At 42.4% G+C, this 19123-nt stretch overlaps 1 protein-coding gene across 1 annotated transcript in view; it reads right to left on the reverse strand.

Annotated features, from left to right (window-relative positions):
• The window catches only part of LOC142955395 (ERC protein 2-like), a 136617-nt gene that overhangs the window by 65238 nt on the left and 52256 nt on the right, over nucleotides 1–19123 (reverse strand). Inside the window, 5 exon segments of the mRNA XM_076096901.1 lie at nucleotides 1968–2128; nucleotides 5676–5837; nucleotides 10596–10689; nucleotides 17539–17738; nucleotides 18459–18500. Coding sequence (XP_075953016.1) covers nucleotides 1968–2128; nucleotides 5676–5837; nucleotides 10596–10689; nucleotides 17539–17738; nucleotides 18459–18500 — 659 coding nt within the window.

Here is a 19123-nt window from a genome sequence, read left to right on the forward strand (position 1 = left end):
AGAGCTCCGCAGTTCACTGGGGAACGTGCCTCACATGGTTTGCTTCAGCTGGTCTTCTTGACAAATGCCACATTACAGCGGTGAGAAGGAGAAACTTGGCATGCAATCAAACTTCTCTCATGATTTCTAAGATTTGAAATACTTCAGTTTGTGTAGCCCCTCAATTCCATCCTCCCCTCCCTCTCATTCTGTCTTTCTGTCTCATTTTCTTTTTGCTTTCACTCTAACTCCCCTTCTCTCTCACTCTCTCTTGTTACCTCTCTTTCTCTGCCTTATCTTTCCTGTTTAGTTTTCCCTGTGCTAACTTGGACCAGAGCCGTGCTGTGGGAATATGGCCCCTTTTAAAGCAGAAAGCCAAGGTTTGTGTAAGTATGTGCATGTCTGCAGACGTGACTGATTATATGTGAGTTCCACTGAGGTTGTGTGTACATTCTGCATGCGTATCTTTGTGGCTAGTTCAGATGTAAGTCAGCCTCACGAAGCTTCGCCCCTCGCAAATTCAACAGTCCTTTAATCGTCATCATCAGTGACCCCAAACTCCTGCCTCTGACCTCCTCATACACACAGACACATACAGGTTCAAAGCCACAAGAGACCACACACACACTCGTGCCCCCTGTGCCCCCTCCATTAGCTCTTACCAGTGGAGACTTGCATTCAGTCAAAGTCTCAAACACAAAGGCAAAGAATCCCATCTACTTTGTGCTGTTTATGTCAACCAACCATCACACTTACCCTCTTCCTCGGACCTCTTTAGAGTGGTAATATAATGATAATATAAGCAGTGTGCCAATAAAATAGAAAAGTATTATTCCCATTTCTCTAATTTCACATACATTTCTTTTTATTTCACGCACATCCCTAGAAGCATGGATTGTGTCAGTATCATATTTAATACATTCCCTCTGCTAAACATCCCTGGTAATGTTTGGATGGTGGGAATTGGAACAGACAGGAAGATGTTTTGCATCCCAAGTGCATGTGTGTGCAGAGACACGGGCAAGGGCGCTCTCTTTCTCGGTCTCCGGCACATACACATACGCATACACACATTCCTTTAGAGTTAGTGTGATCAGAGGAGTTTGTGAGGCGTAATGGATTTCAAAAGTTGTGTTTTCAATACATATGTTCCAGCCTTCCCTTTTGTACTGTACTGCGTGGCTGACATTAAAGGCATTTCTCTGTGACAACCAGATATATGGCTCCATGCGCCTTCAATCAGAGAGCTCAAAGCAAACACACATGTAGCCGCTCCACTGACAGATCACTGAACTTCACTCACACATTCATACATACCCACTGACACACACTCACACATGGACGTGCAGCTAGAGCTGCTCACTTTTTTCTTGTGTCCTCCTTCTCGTCACACATAGGAAAAGAAAACAGCCAAACACACATTTTTTCTGACCCCCAGTCTAAAGCTGGACCACCTGTACTCAATAAATCTTACTTTTCACAAGGCAGCTATAAACAACTGCTGATCCTGCTTCAAAACACACCTCGGCACTGATATCTTTATAACACTCATGCACAGATGCACATGTGAACAGGTGAGCGTATAAATGTGCCTATTACAGTATCACAGACAAGTTTCTGCTGTATCAACAGAGCTGCTGTGAAGGGCAATGAAAATGTGCTTGATGATGCAATGAGCGAGCCAATATCAATGAAAGATCATTGATCATATACTTTTATGGGCTGGGTGTGCAGTCACTACCACAAACACTTGTGGTTTGTTTTTTCGGACTGTTTATCTAGCTGTTCATGCAAATGCAATTTAATTGAGCCAAGTGGAAGTCTTTCTTTCACAGATTAGAGAAATGCATAATCATGAATGTACAGGACAGCACATGGTCACAGAATATGTGATCATTATTATGTGTGGCCTGTAACAATTTAAAAAGAGTTACTGCATGAGTAGATTAAGGCAGATAGGTAGATAGATGGCTGAGTGTGAGACTAACTTCATCTCCAGAATCTCCTCCAGCTGTTTGCGTCTCTCCTGGCGAAGACTATTAAGGTGTCCGTCTCTCTCGTGCAGGGACTGCTGAGTGGAAGACAGATGCAGTTTGGTGGCGTCCAGCTCCTGGCGTGTCTTCTCTAAAGCCCCCATCAGCTCCTCCAACTATTCAAGGGAAACAAATGTGCACAGGTTTAAACAGTATCAAAACATACCAGGATACTTGCCACATGTCTCTGTTTACATTAAAGCATATAACTTACATACAATATACTTGCAGTCTCACACACGTACACAGGGACATGGTAAAATAATCAGATACACTTTTATTCCACTACATGGGGGTGTGTTAAAATGCCAGAATTCAACACAACAAATGGCCAGTTGACATCTAAATGCAGGTGAAATGACTATGGTTCAAAGGTTAGTTGAATGATATGTCCGCTGACCCTTGGACTGGAAACAAGGGTTCTCTCTTCTCTCCCACCTTTCTCCACTTATTTTATCTCACTCTCAAGTGTGGCTCTACTTCAGAGCAGGTGAGAATAATGCTCAACCCCTCAACTACGTCTCCTCCCTCTGCACACACATGCCCTCAAGCCATGCAGGCCAACCTGCGTGTCTAAAAGACAGGATGTGACCTCAGGGTGTCATTATCCTAAGACAGGAAGTGTGTAATTGTCTAACAACAAGTTCTTTACAATAGGATGGAGTACTGGGCAGGCTCGTTCGGATTATGTAAATGGTGGCCACAGGAATTGATGATGCACAGATTTGAGATATAAGATAGTCAAACAATAAATTCTGAAGTGTTGGATCTCAAATGAACAAAGGGAAAGAAAGTGAAGGAGAAGAAAGAAAAGAGAAGCAGTATTCGGGGGAAGCGCTCCATGGGGTAGGACATGAAAAAAAGGAATGGGCCTCTTTTATGAAGGGGCCAAATCGTTCACACATTTTCAGGACACTCTCCATCTCCGCTGGCTTTCTAGGTGTGTTTCACAGATGTCAGATAATGTTCTCACTGACTGTTCATGAATATCACATATGGAGCGAGAGAAGAAAAGGTGAAAGCCAAGCGAGTGGGGAATACAGATATTTTAAATGGTGGGAAAAGGGACAACTTTCTGTCATGACTTCCTTGAAATGTGACAAAGCATTGATTTAAAAAAAAATCCCTGCCAACAACAATTGACCTTAGTAGTATCCAACAGTTAATATACCCAATATCAACAAGACATCCAACCGTCCACAATCACACCATGCTTAATGTTTGATGTCTTCTTTCAGGCTTAAAACAATCCAAAGCCAGTCTTTTCATCTTGAGAGTCAAGGGTCACACACACACAACTCCATTTACACCCACCACATGTCTATCAAGCCTCATGCACCGTCTGCCTACCTCCTAGTCCCCCATTATCCACCACCCAGGCTAGCCCTCACTTCACAATCACATCATTAATAAGGAATACAATGCATTTTAGTGAAATTAGGGACCTAATCAGCTTAGCAGTGAGCCTGTGCGTGCTAATTTAGCTCAACTTCAAGGCAAAGCCCCCCAGCCAGGCTAAGGCTCACTAAGACTGGCCCAAAGCCCCTTTAGGTGCTAAGCTGATTGGGGGCTCAGAGGTAAGGGCCAAATCCCTCTTGTCCATTTGCGTCGGTGTTGCTGGTTCAGAGGCCTAGTTCAAACGCCACAGAGGGAGAGAGAAGAAGAGAGATGGGAACAGAGATGGAGAGAAAGGGAGGAGATAATTGGCTGAGACAAGTTAAGAAGGCAGGTGGGAAAGAACGAGGCTTGGGACAATGGATGAACAGCAGAAATGATGGCAGGAGAAAGATAAGAGAGAGAGAGTGAGAGACTTAGAGAGCGGGGGTGTGAAGAAAAGTGACCCAGGGCATTACCCATGCTTCATTTCAGTAGGTCAGGCTGATGGAAGACTTTGTTTAGCGTATTACACATCATGAGACTGATTACTCTGGGACAGAGGGGGAGAAAGAAGAAAGAAGAAAACCAAGGAAAGACTGCCGGGGGGGGGGGGGTAATGTGAGTCTGGCAGGGCGCTCTGAAACGGTGCCAGGGTCAGGTGATGTTTCAGAAGGACCTGTCCCACTCTCTATTCCCCCAACATCCCTTTCCACACACACTGTTTTTCTCTAGAGTCTGAGGAAAGAGCGGCAGTTGACTGACGACTGTGTAACTGCATGTTAATGGCATGTTGACTCCTGCCTCGTTATGCGGTGACGTCATGCTGGCTCACAAAATTCAATTTGTTGACAGCGCCTACTGTAGCTGTGAGCATCAACGACGGAGCAGCTAGAGTGCCGGGTCAAATGGGTACCTTTCCTTCAGTCAGTAGCGCGACTGCAACTCTATTTTGGCTCAATACATGTCAAGTGCAGACTCCAGTATGACTGCATGCTGGCTCATTATGTTCTCTATGTGGAGTGTCTGGATTGACTTGAAATGGAAGCAAGTTGACAATGACTTTTGGGGTCAATGAGTTAACGTTAACGTGGCACAAGCAAGGAAAAGGTTTCCCTGACTCTGGCTACGCAGGGGTAAACTTCGGTCAAAGCTGAATCATCCACTTGTTTGCGTGCGAAAAGTCCCACAGACATAAATATTTTTTCGGACTTCTCAGTGGATCAGAATATTGTTTGATAAACAGTATCCATGCTGACTGTAAGTCAAGCGTGTAAAGTACAGAAATTGAAAAAAAGAGGGGAACAAAAACAGCCACAGTGAGCATTGGCTCTAACAGACTTTTCTAAACTGAGTTTGACCTCTTAATTTCCCACTCCGTCCACCAATCTCCTCACTCACCTCTAAATGTGTGTGTGTGTGTGTGTCTGTGTGTCTGTGTGCGTGCGTGTGTGTGTGAGCATATGTATGTGTGTTTGAAGCAATGCAGCCACTATTCTGCCTCAAAATGTTACTTCTTGTTTTAACCGCCGATTGCTCTCATGTTACTTGTGGCACTCATCAGTAATGCAAGGTCATTCTCATTCAAATGCACACTCACACCAGGAGGAAACACACTCCCTTGCCCTGTTTCTCTTTCCCACCACAGACACATCCACGATCTCTCTCACACTCTCACACACACACACACACACACACACACACACACACACACACTCTGGCATTACAAATGCACACACATAAACTTTTTAGACTTTCTTAAAAGTATAGACTGACCAGCTGGCAGTCAGAAAGACTCACAGATAGCGGGACAAACAGAGTAAAAGGGCAGCCTGTACTCCATCAAGACTACAGGTCTACACATTTGTTAATTAATTCTGATTACATGCACATAAACTCACAATATGTTAAACATTTGCTCACATTTTCAAGCATGCAACAGCAAACTTAATGAGCAACATAAAATGGAAAAGGAGATAACAGACATTCATTTAAAACATAACACTATTTTGCAATAATGTTATTTGTTGTTTAATAGTGAGATATTAAGGGATTAAGGATCATTCATTAACGGCAGTCTGCCTGCAGTTACACTCTTAGCCACATGGGTGTGCACTGCAGTTAAGTTCCTCACATTTTTTCCAGTGGTCCTTCTTAGTTCTAGGTGAGCTGTTACCTGCATTCCATTTTAAAGGTAGGGATGCATGGGACTATCTGTGTGTGTATGAATGAGTGAATACAGTATTTGGTTTTCGAATCTCCCATTAGTGTGTGAAACATCAGGTAAACCTGTCTCTGAGCCTGAACACGGGCAGTCTCCTCTTGCGCCCAGAGAGCCTCCCTATGTGCGGAGGTGTTCATGCTCTCCCTCAGTGCCCTCTCCAGCTCCCTGATCCCCTCAGCCGTCTCCCGCATGGCATCCTGGGAAGCTGAAAGAGGAAACTGAGGGGGCTAAAGGAGTTCAGAGGAGGAGGACAAGGAAGCGGGATGGAAGCAAAGTAGCAAACGCCAGGGAGAGAGTGTTTTCTTTGAGTATACTTTGTTTTCAAAACTCATCATCAAATGTTTTTGCATTGGAATAACACTATATTGGCAAAAGATAGCTTGAGAAAAGGTGCATTTGTTGATCTCTCCACTAAAAGGAATCCAGTCCATGTAAAACAGAAACAAAAAGAAAGCTGGGGTGAGAGAAGAGCAAGACTTCTCTCAGAAGAAAGAGACACAGCCAAGACAGAAGAGAGTGCTGAGTGATGGAGAGAGAGAGTGTGTAAGTGCTGTGACCTTTGCTGACATCCATAGGATTGTGCGCGTATGTGAGTGTGGGTGTGTGGAGTTGACCATGCGCTTTCACATGCACAGTTTGTGTGTGGCCTCCCTGACTCCTATGGTGTGTTGGGGAAAAGGATCCCTCTCCACACTGGGTGATGGAACTGTGAAAGAAAACACTGGACAGAAATAATAAACCCCTGATTCTCTCTCTCTCTCTTTTTTTAATTTTTTTAACTCTCCCTCCTACTCCTCAATAGTTGACTAGCTTTCAAGTTCACACTTTCACACTTTTCTGGGAGCAGTGCAGAAGCCTTGGAGTTAAAAGGATAAGGAGACACTTTCAAACTGAGCAAGAAAGAGTTCAGTTACACTTGTTGCAAAACACAAACTAGAGGTGTGATGTAGGAAATAAAATAAAAGTAGCATTCTGATATGAACAACTGAATATGAAATATCATGTTAACACTTGTTTAGCCACAGTTTGTACAACCTTACATAAAGATAGTAGTTACTTAAGTTTCTATAAGAATACATTGCATGAGAGTGAGAGCAACTACCTGCTGTCTATAGAAGAAATGGTGGGTGTTTTGAGGGTTAGACTAAATACTGGAAGCTGGAACTTGAACTGAACTGGGAACACCACAAGTTTGATAACACAGTTGTAGAAGTATGAATCATCATGACACAGTACAACCAACAAGTTGCCAGAGCAACAGACATTGTTGGAAGCAACGAGGGTGCGTCGGAAACTCTATCCAGACAGCAAAAAATAAAAAACGAGTGAAAGAGAAAATTCCCCGGCTGAAATGTTTCAACGTTTCCCAAAGTCATGCTACAAGCACTGAAACTGATATTTCATTTCAGAAATGGCTGCATGTAAAAGCCAGTTAGTAAGTTCAGAATGCTTAGAAACACTTGAAGCTTTGCAGGTAATAGCTGATATATGGAGCTCAGCGTTAGTGTGCGTGTGTCTAAGGTTATTGTAAAGTAATGAACCAAATAGGCACATTTTTTTTTGTTTTTAGGTAAAACAGTGGCTCACACATGGTGAGTCTATTCTGAGGGCAGAAAAAAAGAAAACAGTAAATGCATGGAAAACTAAAAAGAGTCAAGGGAACCAGGCACATGGAAGATGCATCTGAATGACCAATTAACTGCCCTCAAATAAATATTACAATGAGTTTTGACTTGGTCCATGTATCATACATTGATAGTGGTCAAGAAAGCTCCGAAAATTCAAGAGCAATTATTAAATAGCTGGGCTACTTCATGAAAAAGACTTATTTATGACCAAAAAGGCTAATCATCGGACTTATTCAGTGATACTGACAGAAACACCAGCGACGGGATTATCCCTGAGTGTGATGAAAATAGTGCCAAGCCAGCCAAATCGCAAGCAGATACTTGTGGCTCGTCACGTCAGCACGGCACAGCTGGAGGTGAGCGACAAACACCCGCACACACACATACAGAGGCAGGCTGTGTGCGTCAGCAGTCCAAAGCTGTAATTGGATGTGACAGACGGGCAGTAATTCGATGCACCAGAATCAACAAGTACTGGTCTGACCCCGCCTAACAGACAGAAACACAGACATGCACGCACACACACACACACACACACACACACACACACACACACACACACACACACACACTCATACACACACACACACACCCCACTGAGATAGGGCTGCCACCACTGGACCCATGAATGAAACCTGATCAGAAAGCTGTGTCTGCCTGTGTGTGTCTGTGCATATCTGTGTTATGTGATTTTTATTAGTAACAAGAGAATATTGCTGGCTTTCATGAATACAAAGAATGGAAAAAGGGCAAGAGAGATACAGAGAGTGGGGAGAAATGGAAAGATAATTGCCTCTGCAGCACCAATCATCACCTAATGCCCTTGGGAAGGATCATTATGGAGTCTAGCCCTTTCTGGTGTGATGGAGGGATTATAATCACTAAAATAAACGAGCAGAGAGTGAGAGAATGCGCATTTCCAGAAGCTGTATACCTATAATCCTCGGCTTCACAGGCACACAAACCACACATACATCTGTCTCTGTCAAAAAAAGTTAAGTGTGCGGCATCAACCTCTCTGTGTCCTATTTCATGATTTAAAAAATGTTAAGCATGTGTGCATGGCCAGAAGTTTCAAATACAGTTTCAGTCAAATGTACAGACTGTGGGAAAAGGCTTCGAGTGAATTTGTCTCTCTTCTTTAACTGTCCCCAGATTTTTCCATAATTCTTGTGTTTCTAAATAGAGGGGTTGGGGAGGGGGGGGGGGGGGAGGGTATTGAGTGTCGCTGATGCTTCTCCGTTACAGATAAAAGAGAAATAAAAGGCTTGTGTGAAGGCTTGAAGTGAACGTTTCCGATGTGTGTTTTCTCTGTGTTTGTGAAGTGCAGCGTGGCGCGATGGAGACCAAGGAGCGGAGAGATGCTATCACTCTATCCCACATAAACTCCCCTGGATGGATGGGGAGAGGCAGCAGTGAGGGAAGGCACTGTTTGTTTGTATTTACCCTTGGAGCGTGTTCCTGATGGATCCAGAGATAAATGGGGAGAGAGAGAGAGAGAGAGAGAGAGAGAGAGAGAGAGAGAGAGAGAGAGAGAGAGAGAGAGAGAGGAAGGAGGGAGAGCACATGGGAAAGAAAGGGAGATAGAGGCCACAACTCATTGTATTATATAGATAGATGGCGAGCTGGAATATGTGCTGGTCCCTACAACTATTATCTAGTACTTTTAAGTACTAAGTAGTAAGTTTTACATTGCTGCTGTATTTAATCATATTGTTCCTAACATTTTCTTATATATTATTATATTATTTACAGTCGAAATTGTGCTGTTAGACAGGTCTCTCAGGGACTTTTTTTCTCTCAGGGTTTTGTTGATTTGTGTTTTGTCTGGATTGTTGTGTTGTCCATGTTATGCTTTTGTTCTGCACATTGGCTTCAGAGAGGAACACCATTTTGTTCAACTGTATATTCGTATATGGATTGGACCAAAACAGATAAGCAAATCAGAGATATATTTTATTGGCGTGTATGTTGGCGGATAAGAAATAAACAAAAATGGAGAAAAAGCTGTACAGAAATGCCGTACAGAAAGTATTGAGAATTTTCAACTGTAAAATATAATGCTTACAGCACACCTGAGCACAATTCATAAAGAACCAAATCTAAGGGATTATAATTTTTTTTTAATGTTTGTTAATGATAAGAGTTAATGTGAAAACAGGTCAACAGCCATGCTAGCATGCTAAAATAATGTGCAGCTGAGGCTGATGGTAATGTTTTTCAGGTAGTAGTCATATACCAAAGGGTTGAACACATTTTAAAAAATTCACCTGATAAACTCAGGTGATCACATCAAATAGTTTTTAGGATTTTTCAGTTTCAGCTACCTACTGACTGACTGAGCTTGAATTCCTGCATTTGCTTGAACACATGTATTACCTCTGGTTAGTATTTTATAACACATTGAATATACACCAACAAAAAATCCAGCTTCCTCTGAAACCTTCCCTTTTGCTCTTTTTATGGAAGTCATCTATCTCCCTGACATCAATTCCACTTCTCCCTTGCACTTGTCCCTGTACCTCTTTCTTTCTTTCTTTCTGGCACTCACTTCATGTCTCTTTCCGGGTTGTAGAAATATTAATGTGTGCTACTCAGACGCTGTTTAGAAGAGGAAATAGGATGTTGGATGCTGCCTGCCAGCACACACAGAAATAACAAAATATCTCAACCAAAAACAGGCTGAGAGCAGCTCTGGTTCTTTTTGGCACAGAGCTACAGAGAGGTGTACTCTACTTCATCGGTCCTGTGGGAATAACCTGGCATGGCTGAGTTCTGCATATTAACAACTCAGCATTGCTCTGCAGGCTAGCGTATAAGCATGCACACAGACACACACACATACTGTCAAGCGAACAGCTGACACTCTTGTTGACACCTTAGGAGAACTATACAAATAAAAAATGGTAAATCATGATTCTCTCTCCTGCCTCACTAATCAGTTCTTTACTATTCCCATCTGAGCCATTATGCCGGCGCTCCTGGCTGGTGTATGGAGCTGATACTGCAGGACTAAATGCCTGTCTCTTCCACTTCGATTCTGAGATGCACTGAGGGAGGTAGGGCAGGAAGCATGGAAGACTGGAAAAGGGCCCTCGTTGCTCAGAAGAGCAAAATTATACACAACGGGAGAATGTTGAGAGAGATGAAGGAAGGGGAAAAGATGATCATTTCTGAGGAACAGCTTGCAAAAGAGATGAGGAGGAAAGAAGAGGGCAGAATACATGAGTACAGTAAGAGCCAATCTGCACACTGTGAGATGAATAGGTGATGAAGAGCTAAACTTGAGCCGAAAGAATGTACACATGTCCACCAGCACACACACACACACACACACACACACACACGCACACAAACCTGCGACAAAGAGTGTGCATGTCCGTCAGTATGGGCATCTTTCCTCATCTCACCAACCATTGTCTGCTTCTGGATGTTAGGAGACTTCACTTGCCTTCAGAGAGAGAAATATGGGTGACAACAGATAAAGAGACGCTCAGTAAAGAAATGTAAATTAATCATTAAAACCATAGAATACAAAAAGATTTGTACCTCACATAATATGACATATGCACACATTTGCAAGACAACCAAAATATAAAATATAGACGTACGGACGGACAGACAGATAGACAGACAGACAGACAGACAGACAGATAGACAGATAGACAGATAGACAGATAGACAGATAGACAGATAGATAAATGTTGTTTTACTCATAGTTTTGCTTTACAGTATTTTCAGAGTTAAACAAAGCTGGCTTATTGCATCATACAGGTAAATGGTTGATCCGTGTGTACGGTAAGGCAGGGAAGCACTGTGCATGTGTCTTGTCTTAGTAACACTGGGACAAGACGAGACCTGACTGATGGAGGTGAGACACTGCTGTGTAAACTTTCAACAACAAAACACACTAACACATGTAGACAGGAGATGGAAGCGCATGCACGCACACAAACACAAATCTTCCTTATGTGAATGAGGTAAGTCTACAGATAAGAAGAAGACAGGAAGACACAGACGCATACACACAAGTACATGTGTTTTTAGAAAATAAATAAGTCCATAGAAACACACACACACACACACACACACACACAGGATAATAAATCAGCTGTCAGTGTTGTGCATTGCCGAGGTCCTGATTACAGAGCAAAACCTGCCAGGACGGCGGTGCATTTACCTCCACACAAAGAGCTGCTTCTTGTCATTTCCTGAACTTACTGAGAACTATGACACACACACACACACACGCACACAAACACACACACATTTATACATAGGAATATATAGAAATATGCATACACACAAACACTCACATACTTTAATACACTCACTGGCGGACACACATGTGAACCCACAAAACTCATACACCATAGGATACACACAGCTGCCCTTATACACGATCTATATCTTCTCACAAACACTTTCAACCTAGAATCAAAACACAGTCTTTGAGCTCCCAGTTTGGCCTTCACACTTAAAGAAAAACAAATGCATAGAAAGTGTGAGAAAGCTGACAGTGACAAATTAGCGCTTAAGAGAACCCTCCAACACTGTAAACAGGCTGTGACCAAGCAGCTGCTAAAACACGCCACATTATTATTCCATATCCACACGGGTGTGTTTACTCTGGGCAAAACATACAAGCTGCCCCCACATATGGGCAAATATTTGCTGTCACAGCCCTTAGAATGGTGTGTGTGTGTGTGTGTGCTTTTGTCAGCTTTTATGAGTGATGTTGGTATGCAATTAATGTGAAATGCCTAACAAGATGATGAATAAATTGAACACACAGTCACCTTGCCACACACAGACACAACATAGTGCCTTTTAAAACCAAAAACTTGTACAAAAACTCAACGTTGGTCAGTTTATTAGGCCTGTCATTTCATTTACTGTCTCTGGCTTACTTCTTTATTTCTTTTTTTTTATGACTCTGCTGTTGATTTTATACGTTCTTTATCATTTTTACGAGTGGGTTTTGAAAAGGGTTGCGTAAATAAAGATTATCAATTAATTCTGTTACCATTATGAATGAAGAATATGTACGCACATGCACATGCACATGTGCGTACATATTTACACAGTGCAGAGGAGGAGGAGAAGTTATCTGTTTATACTCTGATCTTTGATGTCTGTGTGTGTGTTTTCATAAGCTCAGAGGCATGTCCATGGAGATCAAACATGCCATGAGGGCATATCAGCTATCACACACAGCCGCCACTGGCACAGGTGTATAAACCAGCAGACATGCTGGTCCCTTTTCATTGCTGATAAACACCCATCAACCCATCAGTGCAAAATGAAGTAAGTGTTTTGACCACTGAGAAGGCAAATGAGGGCAAATAAAGTGTGAATAAGGAGCAGATGGGCTGGGCTGCGTGTGAGTGGGAAATATGAGGAGAACTGTGATTTGTAGAGTATTGAAATAAGTCAATTCAAGGGGGGAGAAAAGTATTTTATTGCTGTGACATTTCTTCGAAAAATGAAGTGAGACAGAGAGAGAGAAAGAGAGAGAGAGATAGGAGGGAGGAAAAGAGAAAGAGAGAGAGAGAGAGAGAGAGAGAGAGAGAGAGAGAGAGAGAGAGAGAGAGAGAGAGAGAGAGAGAGAGAGAGAGAGAGAGAGAGAGAGCACCATGAATGAGTCTAGCCATTTCCTAAACTGTACGTAATAAGTAATTTTTCACATTTCCTCTTGCGTTTTTCATCTTGAGCATTCCACACATCCACCTTCCAACATAAGCAGCTCCGCTTTATTTCTGGCTGTCAAAGCACAGCTCTGTTATTTTTTTCCTCTTGTATGTCTCAATAAATATTTCTATCGTTCTTTCTTTTTCTCATCCACTCTGTTTTCCCATTTTCCCTTACTCGTTTCCTCTTGTTTGTTTCTCATGTTTTGCCTCTTAGAACTTACATCCATTTAGAAGGGCATTGAGAAAAAAAGAATGAATGAAGGATCCTCTAACCTCGCTCAATGAGCACTGCCAACGTGCCCTAGAGCCAGGCACAAAGAGTAACTGAATGGCTTCTGTAGAGCTGCTGAGTGGCCCACAGCAGGAAGTTGCGGTCACACAGAGACGCTCCCAAATCTCAATGTGGGAAACTGCGAATATTAAGTAGGGTGTTTCTGGAAAAGAGTATGTATTCTCAGTTGACTATTCCCGGGTAAATAAAGGTTAAAAGGAGTAATAACCTTTTCAGAAAAAAGTCCAGATTTCTATCTCCCCTTCATAACTCTTAATTCTCCTCTTCTCTTTTAATAAACAGCAGAGTGGAACAAAGCCTCTGATTTCAAGCAGACAAGGACACACCAGTCCAGTTACTACCCAGGGTCGCACAATAGATAGAATACGGCAGATATGATCTGAATTAAATACATTTTCTCTTTCCAAAAAGAGGAGGGGTACAGGAAAAAGAGAGAAGGAAAAGAAATGAGCGTCTATGAAAGTATAGCAAGAGGCCGATGGATCAACACTGGAGTCTGAAGTTTTATCTGAGGCGCTGGTCTAGATGCAGTGCTGAGAGATTCAAACAGTAAATGTCTGTTTATTACTGATAGATGCTTGATGGTGCTTAGATATGTCGACTCTTATCGCAACACAAATGCTGTTTCACTGTTGCCTTTGTATATTGTCTGTTTAACGAAGGTTAAAGAGGAAGACGTTTGTTTGTGTCTCTACGTGTCTAAATGTGAGAAGATGTAGTGTGATTCACTGTTGGATATTGTCTATGTATTTGAAATTTGTGTTATGAAACACTCCTCTCTGGTGCAGGGGCTACTTGTCCATATTTCTACAGTAAAACAGGAAGTTGATAGGTCTTCTTCAAAGCTAAAATGGACACTTAAATAGTATGGACACTTGCAAAAACGCACGTAAATGCACAGTGTTGACAAACATTTTGACGTAGTAATATTGTAAACAGACAGTTTGAGGTTATGTGTGTGTTTGCGTGCATGCATACAGTGTGTGTGGTTTACAAAAGACTGATGCTCTCAACATCTGGAGTTTGAGTATGGTCATAGGAATAAGGCCCAAAATGATGTGTCTTTATGTGCAAATGGTTGTTTTTGAGTGTATAAATATTCGTCCAAACCGTCGATTTCTACCAGCCAACAAATCCTCGCCAAATACACTACCAACACATATTCTCCTCAGAGTCACCCAAGACACACTTTCACACTCACACACATACAGTTCATACATACGTTCACATATACACACACACACACACACACACACACACACACACACACACACACACACACACACACACACACACACACACACACACACACACACACACACACACACACACACACACACACGCCTCCCTTTTCCTGAAACCCTCCCTTACATACCAGAGTGATTACCACGTCAATAGCTGTGATATGGTGAGACTGGAAGGTTGATTCATTTCCCAAAGTTTAGCTCCCACATCGCCGCAAGAACATTAAAAGTATAGGGCAGTAACAGCATTGAGAACTATATAAAATATTTCCACTTGTTAAGAACAACTTCTTCGCAGAAAGCATCAACCTATTAAAAGCATTAACATCTGTATACTTGCTGCTGATGTTTAAGGTTAAATAAAACTGAACATGTTTATAAAAGGCTGTCCACTGGACTCATTCTCTTGTACTTTAAGACATTCAATACCATCTTACCAACTACAAAAATTGTAGAGACATAATGCAGGGCAAGCACTCACAATTCTACTTAATTGAATTCATCGGGAGAAGTTTAGAATGATTCACTCCCAGTATGTCATACCATGAACTATATTAATTTTTCCATTTTAGTCCACCATATGTGCTCAAACTGCTCCAAGAGATCAGTAACATGGCTTTCAGAGTTCTATTAACATTAATAAAGCTGATAGAGATGCTTTCCACAACGCCTGTTCACTGTCTCTGATCACTTAGGTATATTAGCTAGGATTTACACCTACACACGACAGTAAATAAAACACCAACAATAAACTCCCAAATGTTATCACTGATGACTTACAGCAGATCACTGAGAGATCTAAGCTAAGAAATAGCTGTGAATGAGTCTCCCCTGTGCTGGAAGGTATTTATTACAATGACCTGCTGGCTACATTCATCTTTGACTCTCTGCTGCATTGCCAACAGGATGAGAAAGTGTCTTTTTCCTCATCTGCTCTTCTCTCTCTCTCCATCCAGATAGCGGTTAATGTGCCATCTGACTGAGTTCCAACAGAAACACTCTGATTAAAAAGACATTCATCCTCTGCCCAGACGCATCTCGCCTTATACAGAGATCCAATCAACACACAGACACACTCGTCCGCCCCTATGCTGTCACATAACACGTGTGTGCAGACACACACAAATGCAGAAATTCTTGTATCTGTATTTATGTTTCATTTCTTTAGTTACATGAGAGTTTCCATTGATAACGTGACATTAATGTAATAACTTGATGATACGCTGTTCTCTACAGCAGCCAAAGTATGTGCAGTACGTTTTATTTTACAATATATTACAGCGGCAGCGTATGACTGCAGCGGATCCTCCTCTGATAACCTGCAGCATGCGACCTCTGACCCCTTCGTGCTGACCAGAGGGGAGGGGTCAGACTGATAGGAGTGACTGTCTGACACTAATGAGACAGCAGCCCCGAAAAAGATGGACGAGCTGAGGGTGAAGAAACTCTTCCAAAGCTTGATCTCAAATGCTCCTATCCCACAAAGGGCTGCGCACCAAAGCTGAACGCACACATTTACACACACGTGCATGAGCACACTCTGGTGACAGCTGCATGTGAGTAGCAAACACATGTAGAGGTAGAGGCGAGATGCATGCACAAACGCATTGAAACTGAGATTAGACTGTGAGAACAAACTCTGCGGGAGTTACTGTATCGCTGTTATACTTGATGCTCATGCGTTCCCAGGCAGTTTGAGTCAGCACACGGCTTCCATGCCAGAGTCTGTAAAATGGGTAATGAACGCGGCAGGAAACTGTGTTGGATTCGGCACATGCAGCCCATCCAGATACATTCAGGACCAAAGCTAGCGTTAACACACTTGATGGGGCCAACTTGTGTTGCAAAATTGTTCTTTCACATACCCTTTTTCACACTCATGGCTTCGTCTATGCAGTAGGCAATCCATCAACAGAGGAACCACCCACTATCAATCGACATACACAGACTCGCCAACTGGCACGCAACTAACTATAATCACTTCAGATACACACTTTGTACAGACACAACCATGCCCTTTTCTACGCTTCTTATTCACACATGCACACACACTCACACGCATGAAGTAAATACACACGCAAGCACTCACACATAGTACCTCTGCGTTGGCACGAAACAACCGCTCTTTTGGGCATGTATACACACCATGCCAATCCATAAATCAGATGATAATTGAGTTGCATTGCACCAGTAATAAACAGAGAAGTATAAACAGTCAGTGTCTGGGCTGGGTTCACCACCTCCCACTGGTATGCTGCTGGCTGCCTTCCTGGCAACTCCAAAACACACAAGCACACGCATACAGCACACCCACACAATTGCTGAATAGCTGTTGGGTTTACAGACAAATGTAAAAGCAGTGTGATAAGAGCAAAAACACACACGATAGCAATGCAATGGGAAGAAGCTTTGCAGAAGTCAAGGCAACTGAGAGGCTATACGTCTCCAGTGACATAAGTCAGGAAACATATAAAGTCTCTCATTGTGTTATTGCTGTGAAAGGAATGAAGACCAAGATTGTTTGCCATAAATGCATAGTACATTTACTGTTCCACTGGGATAGTCAAATCTAAGCTTGCTGGGAATCAGATGTGAGCCAAAATGCCCCAATTTCCAACTTTATACCTGGGAAAGTTTAAAACCAACCAAACAGTCATGGCATGATGTCAAAAGTGATGGCTAGGGACAATGCCGGTATCATGATGATATGTTTAACAGGCACACTGAGAACTACTTACCCAGGTCTGCAGACGTTGATACATGGAAAAAAATAATAGGACATTAAGCCACATGATTAGAAACATCACATGTGCAAAAAGTAGGTAACACTGTGCATTTCTGGAGTGTGATTACATCAGGCAAAAAGCATGACAGCGTGGAAGTGGTTTCAAGTGCTGGGGAGGACTAAATCTAGACAGTTTATGTCTCGTGGATTACTCCTTTATAAATAGAGCACTTAGGAATGAATGGAGATCTTACAAAGATCCGGTGGTCACTTGGAGGGACACTGCTCTCTGAGGACACCCAGATGGTGTTCTTGTGATGTATATGAATGTCACTGAATTTTTGACCCTCACCTCTCAAGATCAGCGATTTTCTTCTCCTTGCACAATTTGTCCATCTCAGCATCCCTTAGAGCTGCCATTAGCCTCTCAACTTCCAATTGTGACTTCCCAGATTCCTCTTTGTTGCGAGCTACTTCCTGCTCCAGAAGCCTTAGACGATCTGTGATGTCTGGACACTTCCGGACTGTTTCTTCCGTGTTTTGGGTCTTTCGGAAGAAGACGGGACACAGAGAGCAAGTGGATACATTAGTGATCCACAATACACTACATAGTGTATTATTATGGAAGTATCAAAGCATATAGTGACCCGTTTAGGACATCCCAGACTCAGTGTTTCAAGCACTGCTCTGTGATCTTTGTGAGATCTTTGTGAGACTTGGCTAAATTTTAAGTTTAACCTGCAAGTTGTCGCAGTTACTTTAACATTCATTAGCTTTAGCTGTCCTTTGTTAGCAAATAACTCATTGTTCTTCTGAACCCCTTATGAACCAGCTACAGATTAGTTTGGGATAATTTGAGCAACATAGGAATTAACTTAATTAATGAATTATCAAATCTACACCATAATCATAAAGCTGTACCTTCAAACAATACGTATATCCAAAATGTCAGTTTAAGCTGAGAAAGAAAAGCTTAGCCTTACAAAGTACACCTGAAGCTAACACACTGACAGTGCAGCCGAGGCTGACCAAGTATAGCTGAAAATGACAAAGGTACAGCTACGGCTGATGGATGTTGGGCTCAGCGTGACAAAATACAGCTCAGACAGATTAAAGTTAAGCCAGGTCTGGCAACAGAGATCTGAGAGAGTCTGAGATGTCCTAAAATCGCCTCTTCTGCAAACACACACACACACACACACACACACACACACACACATGCAGGCACAAACAAACAAACAAGAGGCATAAAATAAGAGAACCTACCATGGGGCTTCCTGCTGGAGGCCTTTCTACTTTGGCTGGAACCTAGAAGTTAATACAAATAGATAAAACAGATGTTAAGAATACAGTTTAAAGAACCAAGTACAGTCATAAGAGAGAGATTGGACACTGGCAATTACAAAAGGTCAGATGTGAGATCATTGTGCATGGGTAGCTTTGAAACCTAAAGGAAAAGGTAAGTCAATCCTGAGTATGTGGTTAGGGTCACAATCTAGCTGAAGCAGAACCAATCTGTGCCCTCATCCGCTTTCATCCCTTCATCACCCCCCCCCCCCCCCGGCTCCTCTGCTTCTCTGTGGTTTGCGTCTATCAGATGCCTCCCCGGGGCGTCCGTCATGTTTGGAGTTCAGTCATTATCATTATAAAATTACTGTCTCTCTCTCTGTTTGGCTGCGATTTTATGAGACCACCAAACATCAAAAAAAAAAATCTAAGTAAAATGTTGAAAAAAAGAGTTAAACTGATGAATTCTTTCTTCTCTGAGAAGAATGTCCCAAAGGAAGTTTGCACCCTTGAATTATCTTTCTCTCTCTTTCGCTTGGTCTGCACTTCACTCTGTCTTCTGTGTTTGCGAAGATTGTTTAACTTGTTGAAACAGCTGAGGCCACTCGTTTAAACATCATCAAGTGAGCGCGCACACACACACA

The sequence above is a fragment of the Anarhichas minor genome, unplaced genomic scaffold, assembly GCF_050575085.1.
Source record: "Anarhichas minor isolate MPS153535 unplaced genomic scaffold, ASM5057508v1 ptg000003l, whole genome shotgun sequence".
Taxonomy (NCBI): domain Eukaryota; kingdom Metazoa; phylum Chordata; class Actinopteri; order Perciformes; family Anarhichadidae; genus Anarhichas; species Anarhichas minor.